General features: G+C 38.2%; 2 protein-coding genes across 3 annotated transcripts in view; one reads left to right on the top strand and one right to left on the bottom strand.

The window, feature by feature from the left end:
- Nucleotides 1-15,022, top strand: part of TNNI3K (TNNI3 interacting kinase) — a 286,566-nt gene that overhangs the window by 222,622 nt on the left and 48,922 nt on the right. The window lies entirely within an intron of this gene.
- On the bottom strand, nucleotides 1,028-14,929 carry LRRC53 (leucine rich repeat containing 53). Its single transcript, XM_077119501.1, has 4 exons — nucleotides 14,842-14,929; nucleotides 11,733-12,551; nucleotides 5,964-6,479; nucleotides 1,028-3,414 (listed from the first exon to the last, which is right to left on the bottom strand). Exons 1-4 carry the CDS (start codon nucleotides 14,927-14,929, stop codon nucleotides 1,028-1,030), a joined length of 3,810 nt encoding a protein of 1,269 aa, XP_076975616.1.

Raw genomic sequence — 15,022 nt, 5'->3', positions numbered from 1 at the left:
TCTGTATACTAAAGGTATGCTGTCGACATTTTATTGAAGTATCAGTAATAAAATTGTTTGAGTAGACTTGTATTTTTCAAATAAGTAAGGCTTTGAATGAAAGATGCTTATTCTGAGTATACTTCTGAGTCTAATATTTATAAGCACATTTAATTCTTGTGCTCAACACCAAACAATAGTGGCACACTAAACCCAAGAGATCAAACCTTAAAAGCTTACATGCTAATGGGTTATTTAGTTTTCACAATCTTAAGTTAATAACAATTCGCACTAAAGCTCATTCAAATTCCTTTTTTGGTTCAGGATCCATTGTGTTGCTCTCGAAGCCTCGAATTTATTCTTCTTCTAAAATGATTGAAGCTGAGATCTCCATCTAGTGGATTTATAGAATTTTGCAGACTTTTAAAATTTTTTTTACAGAACTGGCCTATTATTCCCAGAAACCCTTATTTTATTTTTCTCTTAAAGAAGTAACAGGTTTTAAAAGCTTCTACTTAAGATCAAGGATAATTGTCAGCATACTCCTGGATGAAATATGCTAATATGCATATCAGCTAAACCTCTGTTAACAAACAATGCTCCAGTTTTATTTTCATACCATAATTAGGAAAACACAGGCACAAATGAGAATATATAATCAGTTGTATAGAAAGTAATATTGTAATTCCACTAATTGAGATGTGTACCATAATTTTCTTACAATAAACATCAAGTGTAAATCTACTCAAGTACGTCTTACTTATATAATCTTTCATTTGCTTAATGCTTTCTTACTTTGCTTTCTTTACGTTTGGTTGCTTTTCCAAGACAAGGCAAAACTTTTCCGTTTTCCCACCCCTAGAGAGGCATACTCAGTTAATTGTGTCAAACATATCTTGTGGCTCTGTCTTTGATTTTTGCATTATAGTCAACTGCGTATTTGTATTTCATTGATAACAAAGAGTTACTGATAATTTTTTCCTCCAAAATAATGCATTTGAAATGCATGCAAAGGCTAGGGGGTGTTTTTGTATGCTTTTGAAAAAAGCTAAAGTAGGAAATGATTATTATTTGAGTTATTTTGTTCACTTTGTTCTGCCTCTAAAGATGATGTATTAGCATATTCAGCAAATGGTGGATACAGTGCAGGTTTTTGAACAGAATTTTCAGCTTCATTTATTCTGCTAGGAATGAGAAGCACCTCATTTTCTGCATCAAAACTATTATCTTTTAACTCTGGTAAGAGGGAAAGCACTTCCTGCTTCTCTTCTGCCATTTCACCTTCTTTATGTGCACTGTTATCTTTATTTGGTTGACTATTTTGAACTTCTCTCAAACTACGCACATTATTGTTAATTTGAAGATCATTTTCACTGTGAGATAGTCTATTTTCAGTTTCATGGGAATTTGTGATACTCAAATCCTTAGCTGTAACAGTCTCTCTGACAGAGCTTGAATCATGTAATATATATTTTTCACTTTTTCCATTTTCCCAAGTCTGCTGCTTTTCTTTTGCAGTGCCTTTTAAGGTCATTTGTGTGGTTTGAATTAACACACTAGAATTGGTCTTGCTTTCAGAGAGCATTTTTTTCTCTTCTTTCCCTTCTATTTTTATCTCTAGTGGTTCAGTGCCGTCATCTCTGGGCAATGCATTTACACTGTCAATTCCTTTTTCATTATCATTGGTTAGATGCCAAATGGCTTGAGTACTAAAAGAAGTACTGATATCCTTGGGAGGCTCTATTCTATTTGGGGATGGAATTAAATTTGTCTTCATAAATATTAGTTTACTCTTGAATTCTGTCTGGAGAATGGGAAAAGAATCATAAGTTTCTGTGTTAAGAAGGTCTTTTCCTGTATCATTTCTCTCTTTATCCCTAATGCAACCTTCTACAATTTGATGTGATTTGGGGGTTTTCATTATTAATGCTTTTTCTCCATTTCCACGTTGTTTGGGACTTGATTTTTGCTCCTCATGTTCTAAAGCTTGATTTTGATCTGAAGTGCGTTCCTTGTTGTAGGTGTCAGTCTCTTGGCCTCCTGAAAGTTGTGTTTGATTCCTCAGGGACAAAGAAATCTGGCTTGTCTTACCTAGCTCACTGATCTTTGATTTGCCCTGTCTTGTGATGTGCTTAGTGGGATCTATGGCCCCTTGATTAGTAGGCTCCCCATAAGGACCCAATGGTAAAACATCACTTCCTGTATTTCCCCAGGTAGCCAGTAAATAGCTAGGAACTTCCGATGCCAGGTGAATTGCACCTTGCATTTGTTCACCTGAGAACAGGGAGTATGAGGGTCCACGCTGAGCTGTGATAGGTATGGGCAGAGGCAATGGTGATGGGCTTCTACCGGGAACGTGAGTAGGGTGACAGTTGTCCTCCACAGAGCTCTGGCTGACTACAGAAAAGTCGTTAGCTCTGAGCAGAGGTACATTTTTAGTGTTTCTTTTATAATATGAGGTCTGCTTTGGACCATGTTTGAGAGGCAGCCTTTTAGAAGTGAGTCTAACATAGTTATTACTCTCTGACTGCTGGGAAAAATCAGCAGAAGACGCAAGGTTTATGTTAACTTCTTTCTCAAAAGCTTTGGGTAATTTCTTAGGAGATAACAATACTCGTTTGGGTTTCTTTGGGGGTTCTGGCAAGGATTTTTCTGGGTGGATTCTAACTTTTCTAAAGGGATGTAAATTTAATTTTATCCTTAAATTTTGTCCTTTAATTTTCCCTTTGAGGTCAGATTGATTGGTTCTCTTCTTTTTCAGAATCTGCGTATCGGTAAACCGTTTTTTTCTTGCATTTCTCTCCTGAGATTTGCTACATATTTTGAGATCCACATTGGTCAATTTGTTATTTTTACTTTTCTTCTGTTTCCAGTGGGTTGCTGTTTTGGGTAACATCCCCAACTTATTTTTTTCTACTAAATCAGGATCATGGAAGCTAACTTTCTTTGGAGAACATGTTTGCTTGGTTTTTGTTGATAATGCTGATAATTCCATGTGGTCTTCACTCCTAAGGAATTTTTCTATTGCACTGTTAATTTGTATCTGCTCTTTCTCTAGCTTTGAAAGTTCCCTACGATTTAGCTTCTTTTCTTTCACATAATCTTGAAATTGATCACAAGGCACATATTTGCAGATAAGAGAATTACTTGGCAGAAGATACCGAGGTCTGCTCTGATTTAATAGTCCACAAGGATCATCATATTTTGATCTATGTTTTTGTAATATCTTTTGTACATAGTGTTCCTCAGGCTCACAAGGCTTAGATGATGAGCTTGTAAGAAAATGTCTCTGCCTGTGAAGTTGTAAGCCATTGTCTTCTTTTTCTACTGGAGGCTGCCATGATTCATTTGTTAAATGCTTTTCAAGACTTTCTCTTGCCAAGGCTGAAGCACCTGTTGCATATCTTCTGCTAAATGTGTCACTGCTGATATCTGCTGAACAATAAATGCAGGAATTAAGTACGAGGAAGAATTTTGTTACCCCAAGCAAACAGATGTTTAGAAACCCTGTTAAAGGTACAAAAGTTCTCCTCTGATTGTGGCAATTCTTGAACATTTTTCAAATTTTTAGCCAAACCGACAAAAGACATTTGGTGGATTATTGTATTTGCAATGACACTATGGCCACATTTCAATGGCCACAGTTGTGATGCTGACTTCAATGCTGATGGAGTGGAAATAGAAACACTACTCATAGTTGTAAATCTTTAGATTAGTTGGCGGCTAAGTTAGCTTTAAATATGCATAATATGTAAAACCTTTTCAAATGACCATAGTGATTTTTTTCTTGCAATCATTTCCTATTTGGAACTCAATATTCAGAAAAATATGGATGCCATGTTGAATTATATTCAGATATGAAGCAGAAAATAACCTCAAAAACAAAAAAATGCGTCTGATACCATCAGCTCCATGAAAGAGAGACCATATTTATTTCCTAATGTTCACTAAATACTTAAGTATTTGAAATATGACTTGGTCTGTGTCCCAGCAATCTCTGCGTGAGAACTTTAAGTGATGCATGTTAACATATTAATGATATATGTTAAATATAATAAAATAACAGTAATGCTTATTATTAAGCATAGAATAAAAGCCAGGCATTGTTCTAAATATTACACACACATTAATTCATTTAATAATCACAACAGACCTAAACACTGAACAAGTCCTATCTTCCTATCACTGTTACAGAAGAAGAATCAGGTTTAGAGAGGTTATACACTTTCCCCTTGTCACATGACAGCTAAGTGATATGGCCAGGACTTGAATCCAGGTTTTTCTAACACTAAACCCCATGCTCTTAAGCACAATGCATGTGAAGTTCTAAATTGCATCCTATCAGTGCACCTTCTAGTATATTGCGAAATTGTTTTATCCGGAGGACGAATGAAGTGAGAGAAAGCAAGTCTTCTTAGCCCCAGACTCAGTCTAATTTTAACCTAAGATCTGCATTTATCTATCTGAGTCATCTTAAAGAAGTCATCTTCTATCTGGGTATCAGATTGGACTAGATGGGAACTTTATGTGGGTGTATAAATTATCCTGGGGGAAGGATTAATACCTTAATCAGAGTCCCTTCTGCAACTCAACAATAAATACTAAGAACCAACAGATTAGAGCATCTCTAAAGTCCCCTCTGCCACTGAAATCCTTTGATTCTGTGCTTCCAAATTAGAAGCCATAGCTGGAGTGACATTCCCTCATAACTAACTTCTATTCTGGAGCAGCTATGGTCTATTCTGGAGAGCTATTCTCTCTTCAAATACCTGTCCTCTCCACCTCCAATACAATACCCGGCAAATAGCAGAATTTCTCAAGTGTTTCTTAAAAGTAATTGTATTGATTTGACATGCTAGCATGCTCTGTGTGAATCAAGGGGCTGGATTTTAGTGTAGAACGTTCCTGCAGCGAAGTTAAGGTACTGGACAAAGTTAAAATGAAACATCTGCCCAAGGAATGATTCGATTGAAAGGTTAACTGATTATTTCTTTATAAAATAAAAACAATCTGATCAGATCTGTGGCAGATGTTTCCTTCCTTGGCCATCCAGCTCTTGAGTCAAATCATCAGTCCCCAGAAACTGGTAAGAACTGGAGTCTGGGGAATGTAATGGAACAAATTCACATTCTGCCTTATGTTACACGTGAAAGTAACATATGGTTTCATTTTCATCCAATTGTTCCCAAATCCATCCTTAGGGCTAGATCCCCATGGTAAGAATTTCTTGGTGCAGCGCCTCTGTCATTCATATTCTGAGGGAAAGCTCGGCTTGTTGTAAACCAATCCAAATAAATGACAGGGACCTCTTTACAGAGCAGCTGTCAAAGTTTTTGCTGCAAGCCTGAAAGCATCTCCCTTACTATTCAGGAAGAAAAAGGAAAACATTAAATTCATTGCTTCCACCTAAATATTGACATTGTCCATGTACAGTGGGTAATGCCACAGCCAGATTCACTTGGCTCCCAACATGGGACGATGAATTAAGTCCTGACTTTCCCTGGACTGGAAAGTTATCATCCTTGACAGCTCAGCAAGCAAAGTATGTTTCTTGACATCATTCTTGAAATGAATCACTAGCATTAGAAGTCCCATTCTTCTAATGTGTCATGCTCTGGGAAGGTTTCTTACTGCAGAATTGGCATTAGAACTCATAGGGTGTTGGAATGAAAGCCAATACTCTCCCTCAGATAAATCATAACAGTACTGTTGCTATTTAAAACTCTTCTTTAAAAAAAACCATATAGATATAGTTAGGTGGGGTTACAACATTCACTTTCCACCAGGCAAGAGATGCATTCTCAGCTCCTATACTTCATCCCAAATACACACACTCACACACACAGATTTAGGCATTTTAGAAGAGGTGTAGACTGGTGCTACAATGGTTTTTACTGTATTCCTCTGTTGAGGGAATTAAAGGAGGCTACTTCCTTCAGAGAGAATTAAACAGAGTGGGATGTTCTAAAATGAGACAAACTCACCAAGTGTTCTTGTTACATGCTGTGGCAGGGTTTGAGGTTGACCTTCCCTAGCTTCAAGATTCCTTAGCTTTTCGACACTCTTTGCACAATATCTTGTAAGTATGCCTGTTTCATTAAAAGCTGCTGTTCTCTCAGGAGGCTCTGAACCTCCTGAGTGCAGCCATCTGCCATCAAGGCCAAAGAAAGTGCTGTCTGTCCCAGGGTCCTTCCCTTGCAGGTTTCTAAGTGATCTGTCAAGGGCTGTCGACTTGTGGGCCAGTGCTGCTTGCTGGCTGTTTCCCTGTAAAAGTGGCATTTCCTTTCTGGACCCCACAGTGGACGTGACCTTTATCTCATTTTCCTGAGTTAAGCGGCAGTTACAGAATCCCTTTGCACGGTAATGTCTTGCCTCTTGAGCACACAGGGCTTCATCGAAGGTTCTGCAACAAAGGTTTTCTGATGTGTGTTCATTTGCTTTGCCTTGTTGGAGTTTCCAGTTAAATATAACTAAACCTAGGCATGTGAGACCAACAGCTCCTGTGACAAATAGAGAGACTATTAAAAGACAACATCATAGGAAGAAACATATAAATCACCAAATCTGAAACCAACAAATGTAAAGGTCAGTGATTTTTAGGGCATCGGAATGGATGGCAAATCCATCACCATTTGGAAAAATAGCCCAGACAGAGGTTAATTTTTTTTAACATTGCTGTTTTCCAATTTGGATCTTTCTTCGTATGTCTGAAAAATTGTAAGAAACAAAACCATCTGGAACCTCTTTGGTAAAAAAAAGAGGCTTTTTTATGTATGTGTACTGAAATTCATTCAAGGTAAAAGAAGATAATTCCTTGTGTTAAGATTATTTTGCTGCCTTTGGGAAACCAGTTCAATTCCTATCCCTTAGGAAATTAATTATTTCCAACTTCTTAATCCCATAGTTAATGAAAACAGACCAAATTTAGCATTATCCTGAAATTCTCATATACCATAACCACCTCCCCCAAAAGAAAAAAGATCCTACAGTGTTGCCAGATTTTACTCATACTTAAATGCCACCCTCCAACTCAGCCTATTGCATCAGCTTCCTGTTAGCATCAAGGCCGAATTCCTTGGTATTTAAGATTTATTACAATCTGGCTATAATCTTCCTTCTTAGCCTTATTTTCCACATTCACATACTATGTTTCAGACTCTTTAATTCATTAATCTTAAAACCCACTTCCAAGTTTTTTGTATGATCTTTTCGACGGTTGTAAGACCTTCTCCTACTCAAAACCAGGACCCCAAACTCCCCGATGCCTTTGCTGTTTTACCATCTTCAAAGGTCACTCTCTCCTAAAAACGCCTGTGACAACACAATTGACGCCTAATGTCAGGCTACTGGGTGCTGTCATTTAACGTTCTGTGGAGGTACAGTTTGTTGTCTGAATGAAATCATAAAGGACAATGTTTCTCAAACCAAAATGCTTAGTCTAACTTGTTCCTACATCACTTGTCCCATCTTGGCAAAAAGCATCTTCAACCAATACTCAAGCAAAATTTTCTGAGTTACACTCCCATCTCCCCTCTGTCATAATTGATTGTCATGTCTTTCTTAACACTTATCACTGTATGTATTCCTGTGTTCGTTTATCCATTGGCTTGTGCACTGCCTGCACAAGCTGAGCGCTGTGAGGAGACAGGCCCTATCGGTCTTGCTCAATGTTACATCCTCAGGGTTCAGGACTCGAGCACACAGAAGGCACTCCAAAAATGTTTATTGGGCATTCTTGAACAAGCAGAAGGAACTCTCATAATGAAACACACTGGGTGCTGTAATCTTACAGATCCCAGAAAGAGTGGACAGGAAGACATGGTGTTGGTGTAGACTTAGTAAGGAGATAATGTGTTCTAGCCCAGCTCTGCCTAAAACTTGCAGTGAGACTGTGGGCAAGTCAGTCGCCCAAGGAAAGGGCCTCTGGGAAACAGGGACAGGGAATGGGATAAGCTCAGCATTCTAGACATTTTGATTACATCATGCCTGGTACTTTCCACCAAAGACAAATTTAGTAAAAATATGATGATATTTTTTGAACTTGAAAGAAAAGGGTAGGTGAGGCATGGTTGTTTTATTTTTTCTGTCAGAAATGAAGAGTAGTCAAAAGGAATAGCAATTTTCAGTAAATATCCTCCAAGCTTTGTATAGTTTATCAGACCTTGATGTCTTATAAACCCATTTTAATTTAATCATGAATAGTACCTCTTGTGAAATGTTATAATATATTGAAATAATTTAATTTCCATTAACTAAAGGCAAACAATATTTAAGAATATTAGCAAAAGGTAGATCATAATTTTTGTTGCCATACCCTAGAATTGGGTCATTCCAACCAAGGATTTTAATTTTACAATGTTCAAAATATATGAAAATAATAAAATTATGACACTCATCTCTTACATCAGAATCAGAAAACCTTGAATTCAAAGCCCTTCTCTGAAAAGCTTATTGGGCAAGAATTCTAACTTCTCCAAGATTTATTTTTCCTCATCTGTCAAATGAGGGTACTGAATACCACTCAGAAATGAAGTGAGATAATACACATGGTATATTTAATACAGTGTTTTCATAGAGTAAGGCTCAAGGAGTAGTTATTGTAGTTTATGATTACGATGGCTGCTTGGGCTGTTTGGGTTTTGTAGGGCTGTGTTACATCCTGCAAGACTCAACTGTTAGGAAGAAAACATCTGAAAGTCAAATCAAGACGAGAGTTCTTTATATGGCTGACACAGACTAAATCAAATAATCAAGTAAAGAATAGTCTGTTTTCTTAAACACATACCGGCCATAGAAATGACTGTAGGCATCATCGTTTATAGGATAAAGTTTCTCCTCTAAATGTGGTTCAACAGCAAAGAACTACTCACAGTCCTGCTGTTGAGACTAGAGATATATTTGTATCTCGTTACCATTCAGGTATGGTCATCTTTCACTAGTGCAGAAAGCAAAAGCAGCAAATGAAGCTTGTAGGTCGGCCAAACATTGCATTAGGAAGATTGTTGAATTTTCACTGCTCTGGGCAATGCTGCTATTTTTAAAAAGTGTCCTAGCAATCCCTCTGAATTAAAAAAAAAGAGAGAAAATGGCAAAATTAATGACATGTTCTCATTTACGTATTGGAAACATATTACAACTTCAAGAAAGCTTTCTCTTTATTCCCCAGGTCACAGAAGAGAAAAGGTCAAAATATAAGTGTTTAGTGCCAAATAACCACTTATTAGTTTTAAATTCACTTAATAGGAGCATTTAGATGCCTTTGAATTGTGATGACTTCTCTATAGCTGAAGAAGAAAATCGAATCAGATTTAGAATTGGACTTCTAAATCTTTTCCCCACAATCTAGAGGTATAGATAATTCACTATATTTACTTCAGGAATAGACTCTTTTTTTTTTTAATAGTTGAAACTTTTATTTTAAAGGAACACTTACGTAGTTTGGAGCTGGGGTTCTCCAAAGTAAAGCGAACTGGTCAATTATGAAGTACAAAGCAGAACTGACTTTTCTTTCTCTCTTTTTTTTTTTTATTCTGATGTTGCCTTTTTTTTTCTTCAATTTCGAGATATATTCACATACCATTACAAACCACCCAAAGTGTACCATCACTGGCTCACAGTATCATCACATAGGTGTGCACACATCCCCATGATCAATTTTAGAACATTTTCATTACTCCAGAAAAGAAATAAAAAGAAAAAAGAAAAGCCAGATCCTCCCATACCCCTTATCCCCCACTACTGATGACCATAGTATCGCTGTGGCACATTTGTTACTGTTGATGAAAGAATATTAGAATATTACTAACTCTATCTGTAGTTTGCAGTAGGGTCATTTTTTTCCATATGCCCCTCCTTAGCCAGAAATAGAATCTTAAAAGAGTGAATTGATATCAAGTGTTAGAGTCTTTTAAGAAAAGACTCTCTTTTTAAAAACCACTTATTTAACATCACCCAATGAAAGACACATTAACATGATAATTTCATATTCTAAAGCCCACTATGTTATAGTATTTATTATTTATCAGAATTTATCCATACATATTAAACTTCCTATCACTTAGGCAAAACCTTTTGGTGTCTTCCAGAGTTTGCATCTATCTCTACATTAAGGCAGAGCAGTCAACATAGCAAGCTATTTTCTGAAAATAGATATAAAAGATACCTAAAAGACACTGAAAATTACTTTACTGTAATATTTCCAAAATGATGTCCTATATAACAGTAGTTCAATGAGATCCTCTGTGAAATAAAGGATTCATGGTCAAATAACTTTAAGAAATGCTCCATGTTAGACCCTCCTCTAAAATATTCATAATGCGCATTAGAAAATGAGAAGCACTGTAGTAAATAACCCTGCTTCACTTTGTTTAACTCAGCATTTCCCAAGCTTACTTGAACACCACAACCTATGGCTTATATGTAGATGTGCTTGTGTCTGTATTGGGCTGTCTATTATCTCTTACAACTAATGTTATAAGACACACATTTAAGAGGAAACTGCTGTCCTGTTGTTTTTGCCTTTTATTGTAAATTATTTCACAGTATATGCAACTACTGACACTGTCACCCAGGTTTTGAAACATCTTCATGAGAATATTTTAATTCACTTCCAAGTAAATTTGATCACTGGTGATAGTTCTGTCGTCAGAACCTACTGCAGGTCTCCACCTATCCTGATTAATTGTTTAATTAATATGGAATTATTAATTCCATATTAGTAATTATTCCTATGGAATAATTGTTTATAGCATAGATTCACAATACGTCAGTTTAGTCCTGGACGCCATTAGTGGGCCTCTGGTTTTCCAGTTTTGGAGCACCCCCATTCTCATCACCTCAGCCACCCACAGGTGCAGAGAATCTCACATGAGGAAAGAGGGAAAGTGCACACATCGAGGTAAATAACTCAAAAAGTCTCACACATGCTTGATCTTCAGCTAACACCATCAGGCATCACTGTATTTCATTCATCCAGCTGGGTAGAACAATAACTGCTGTGTAGCTTAAAAAACTTAAATCTACCAGAGAAAAATTAAAGAGTTGAATATTATCCTCTTCTTCCTTGGTCTGCAGTAGTGTGGCCAAGTGATTGACTTGGATAAACTGAAATCTGAGAAGAATTCAAAACCCCCAAATGGAAGGAAACCAAGGCACAGAGAATTTATATAACTTGCCAAAGTCTTATAGCTTGTATAAATAAAACCTGGATTCAGATTTGGCCAATCCCACGGCAGGGATGTGCACTTGAGCACTGTGCTTTACAACCACTCTAGGGGAGAATGCAGGTGATTTTAGACAGCATCTCCCTGTGCACTTGGTAAAGCACACCATGGAGAAGCAAATGAATGTGAGTTTGGGAAAGGGGATTTTTAAAATTCCTGTTTCCCAGCATCATCATAAATGGACAAGGGCCCTTTGGTGAACGGATGAATGAAGGGATGAAATATAGAATACTCTGCCTAGAAAATTGAAGTCGAAGAGATAAGTTAACTTACTCAGGATCACAATGTTACTTTTTTCAGGATAAGAGCTCCTGACATCTAGTACAAGGCCCTTTCCTCTAAGACAGTGCCTCTGCAATCGGAAATTCTTATGGCCTGAGACAAAGGAGCTGTCATCTCCCGGCACATTCTCCCTACCATAAGCCCTGGTGAATTTACCCCATGGCCTAAGAAATTCATCATTTAAAAGACTTCAAGAATGTGCGGATGAGAGGAAGGGAGGAGAGTAAGATGCACTACTTCCTGGCATACCTGCAAAGCCAAGGATAGTCAACAGGGCCACATCCTGCCCTGGGAGGATGGGACTTCTGTCCTTTAGAACCAGAGTGAGGTTAGGAGCCTTAGAATTACAGTTGGTCTCAGACAGCCTCAGTATATTCTTTGCAGTGGACACACTTGTGGTGGTGGATGGTTGACAATTTAGGCCCTTGGCATTCCTGAGAGTGTGGGCAGAAGAGTTCATGTAGCTTCTTAAAAACCGGGCAAGAGGTTGGAGATCACAAGTGCAGCTCCATTGGTTCTTATCTAAACTCAAAAGGATTAAGTGCTTCAGTGGAGTGAAAATGTCGGGCATGTGGGCCAACCTGTTTCGGGAAAGGTCCACTTCCTGTAATTGAGGCAAGGGCCGGAAGGCATCTTGCCCAATGGAGGAAATAAAATTGTTAGACAAATCCAGATGCCTGAGGCTGTGGAGACTCGTGCCCCCAAAAGAACTGTCGGTCAGATTAGCGATCTGATTCCCGTCCAGCTGGAGCCGGGTCAGGGCGCTGGTGTTTCGGAACCAGGAGCCCCGCAGGGTGCTCAGAGCATTATTGCTCAGCACCAGCACCTGCAAGCTGCCCAGCTGGCTGAAGGTGAGGTCCGTGAGCGTGGAGCTGGATATCTGGTTGTGCTCCAGCAACAGCGTCTGCAACTTCGTAAAGCCGTGCAGGGCATCTTCCCGGATGTCCATGATGCCATTTCTGCTCAAAGAGAGCAGGGCAAGATTAAACAAGAGGGAAAGATTTGTGCTCTCTACAGAGGAGAGGTATCCATCCGTGATGATTAGAACCCTGGTGGTCACAGGAGCTGCTGTGGGGAAAGAGAACAAAGACAGAAGCAGGAGACACATCATTAGGAAGAGGGTATAGTGGAGAGCAGAGACAATCATAACCCTCTGAGCAATCTTATCACCTAGGTAAGAACAGGAAATAAATTGAAAATGATCCTCTTATTTCTAAATTTAAAGGGAAGCTGACTGTTTTGCAGGATGGTGGATATTTATGCTCTTTGCTCTTGTGACATGTTTGTTTGAGAAGCATAAACCCATCTGTTCCTTTAGATGCCAAAGTGAATGTATTGTTCTGGATTATCATCCCTAAAGCTACCTTTGAAGGTGGACTTTCAAGCTACCTCTGTCTGTGCCTGGGTGCTGACCTGCCCGTGCCCTGCTGCCTCGGTACAGACTCACCCAAAGGCTGAGCATGTGTATAGGCTTCCTAGCCGGTTTCCCACTCACAATGTTTACTAATGCTGTGCAGTCGATCATCTTTTCTCTCAAACATAAAGGTGTGGGTTGGTGTGGAGGGAGTGAGAAGGAGTGTTGGTTTCTGCTTGTTAGCTCCAGGCTAAAAGTTGGCAACTTGGTAAGAGTCTGTGTTTGCTGCAGACCACCTAAACTCTGCCAGCAGGGCTCTCATTATAGTCTGGGCCATCTTGGGCTCCTGTCTAGTACCTGGTCCCTCCGATGAAGTCCATCAGATGATGACAGGTGGTACTTGAGGCTTCCAACTGTTAAATCCCTTCACCATAATCACCTCAGAGCTATCACCACCCTGTCATTAGAAATCAAAGCATTTTAACTCAATAAAGATGTATTATAATCAGGAGTTATTGTAACACATCTTTATCATGCTAAAATTGTTTTGACTGCAAATGATGATGTTATAAGGATGGAAGAGTCCATTGTCCCTGGGAGGCCTACAGGTGGTATTAGAACAGTCAACCATGGGGAAAGCAAATCACAATTCCCTTATGAAATTCAGGCTGCCTTGCTGAAACAAAGAGATTAAAATAAAAATTAAAAAACATAAAAGGATTTTCAGAGTGACCTTCTTTTGGAAGAATTGCTCTTGTTCCCGCAACAAGCAAGCTTAAATCATGGTATTTTTTTTAGTATCTCTATTATTGATTATTTGAATTCTATAAATTCTGGCCAGGTTGACATTTTGCTCCTCTCATTGTTGTTTTTGATAAGGGGTGGGGGAGTTTTGTTTATATGGGACCCTGCTCCCTTAGAGATTCATCAGCTCTGAGGCTATTGTTTCTGTCCACATTTCTTGTCTAGGTCTAAAAAGAAATTACACTGTCAAGTCATCCATTTGCTTCTCCATGTTTATGAATTATAACTTCATAAATGTGGCATTCTGTTAATGAAAAGGAGGATATAAAGGTATAGCAATGTATATGAACAATAGTTGTTTCTTAGAGAATCACTTATATCTTATCAGATAATAAAATGCAGTGAAGTCAAGAAATCCATTTTAAGAGAGATGAGAGTTTAGTGTCTAAGGGTTTCCAATACTAATTGGAAACTGTATTTACCAACTGACTCTCTCCTGCCAGAGGAAACTGTACTGCCTTCCTCCTAATTCTCATTGAATCATAGGACTTCAGAAATGAAAGAAATGCTCTCCTTGTACTCCATCTTTGACCCAGACTTATTTTGGAAAATTTCCCACTGGCAGAGCGTATAGCTTGCTTCTCACTTCTTGGATATCAGGATGTAAATCACATTCTCCTCAAATTTGTTAATAAGGTGTCTTATTAAATTGTTGACTTAAGCAAGCAATATGTAATGAATACAGGCAGTGTATCTTGTTAGCATTTCTACAGCTCATTTACCACCAATAAAAAAAAACTAGACTCAAAATTAGATGCATTTTGATAATAATCTGTTTCCTTGGTACATCACTTAATCTTATTAACGCCAAACAATTGCAATTCAGGTTTTCTCATTCATTGATAGTTTTTCCAGCCAGAGGTAGCATTCAGATCTGTACAAAGAGTGGACAAAAATATAACAAAACTGATCCATTTTTTTCCATTAAAAAAAAAGCATTTGGCTGCATGCAATGGTGGTACTCTTTTGCAATTGCAATATATCTCAATGACTCTGAAGACCTTAAAATAATTTTAGTGAGACCCTAGGAACAGAAAAATAATGTTATCAGTCTTTCATCACTGTGAAAGGATTGTTCTTCAAAAGTTGACCTGTCTCAGGCTGAACCCAGCGAGCAGTCACTACACTACAATAGAAGTCACGGCAATGAATTTGCCAGGTACACTGAGCATCGTTTGTTAGAGTTGTTGCTTTTATTACCTACTATATAGGTTAGCTGGTGACAGAGGGTTACGTCTTTGGTGCATACCGTACATGATGCAGGGCAGGCTGCCACCAATCGAAGCATGAGTGCAAAGAGTACAAGCCACCCACCTGAAAGGAAAAGAGAGGGCAATGCACTTCGTAAGCTTGGCATTTATTATTCATGATTTCCATGTGC

This window comes from Tamandua tetradactyla, chromosome 11, assembly GCF_023851605.1.
Source record: "Tamandua tetradactyla isolate mTamTet1 chromosome 11, mTamTet1.pri, whole genome shotgun sequence".
In the NCBI taxonomy this organism is placed as follows: domain Eukaryota; kingdom Metazoa; phylum Chordata; class Mammalia; order Pilosa; family Myrmecophagidae; genus Tamandua; species Tamandua tetradactyla.
The sequence above is the reverse complement of the archived record's forward strand: the minus strand, read 5'-3'. Positions and strand labels throughout refer to the sequence as shown.

What these genes read in the sequence shown, in the direction of transcription:
- LRRC53 (XM_077119501.1), bottom strand. Translation starts at nt 14,929, where the DNA reads ATGCTTCGATTGGTGGCAGCCTGCCCTGCATCATGTACGGTATGCACC. An exon ending in GACTATCCTTGGCTTTGCAG is followed by an intron (nt 6,480 to 11,732) that starts GTATGCCAGGAA and finishes TATTTGTCACAG; the next exon opens with GAGCTGTTGGTCTCACATGC. An exon ending in GCATGTAACAAGAACACTTG is followed by an intron (nt 3,415 to 5,963) that starts GTGAGTTTGTCT and finishes TTTATTGTTCAG; the next exon opens with CAGATATCAGCAGTGACACA.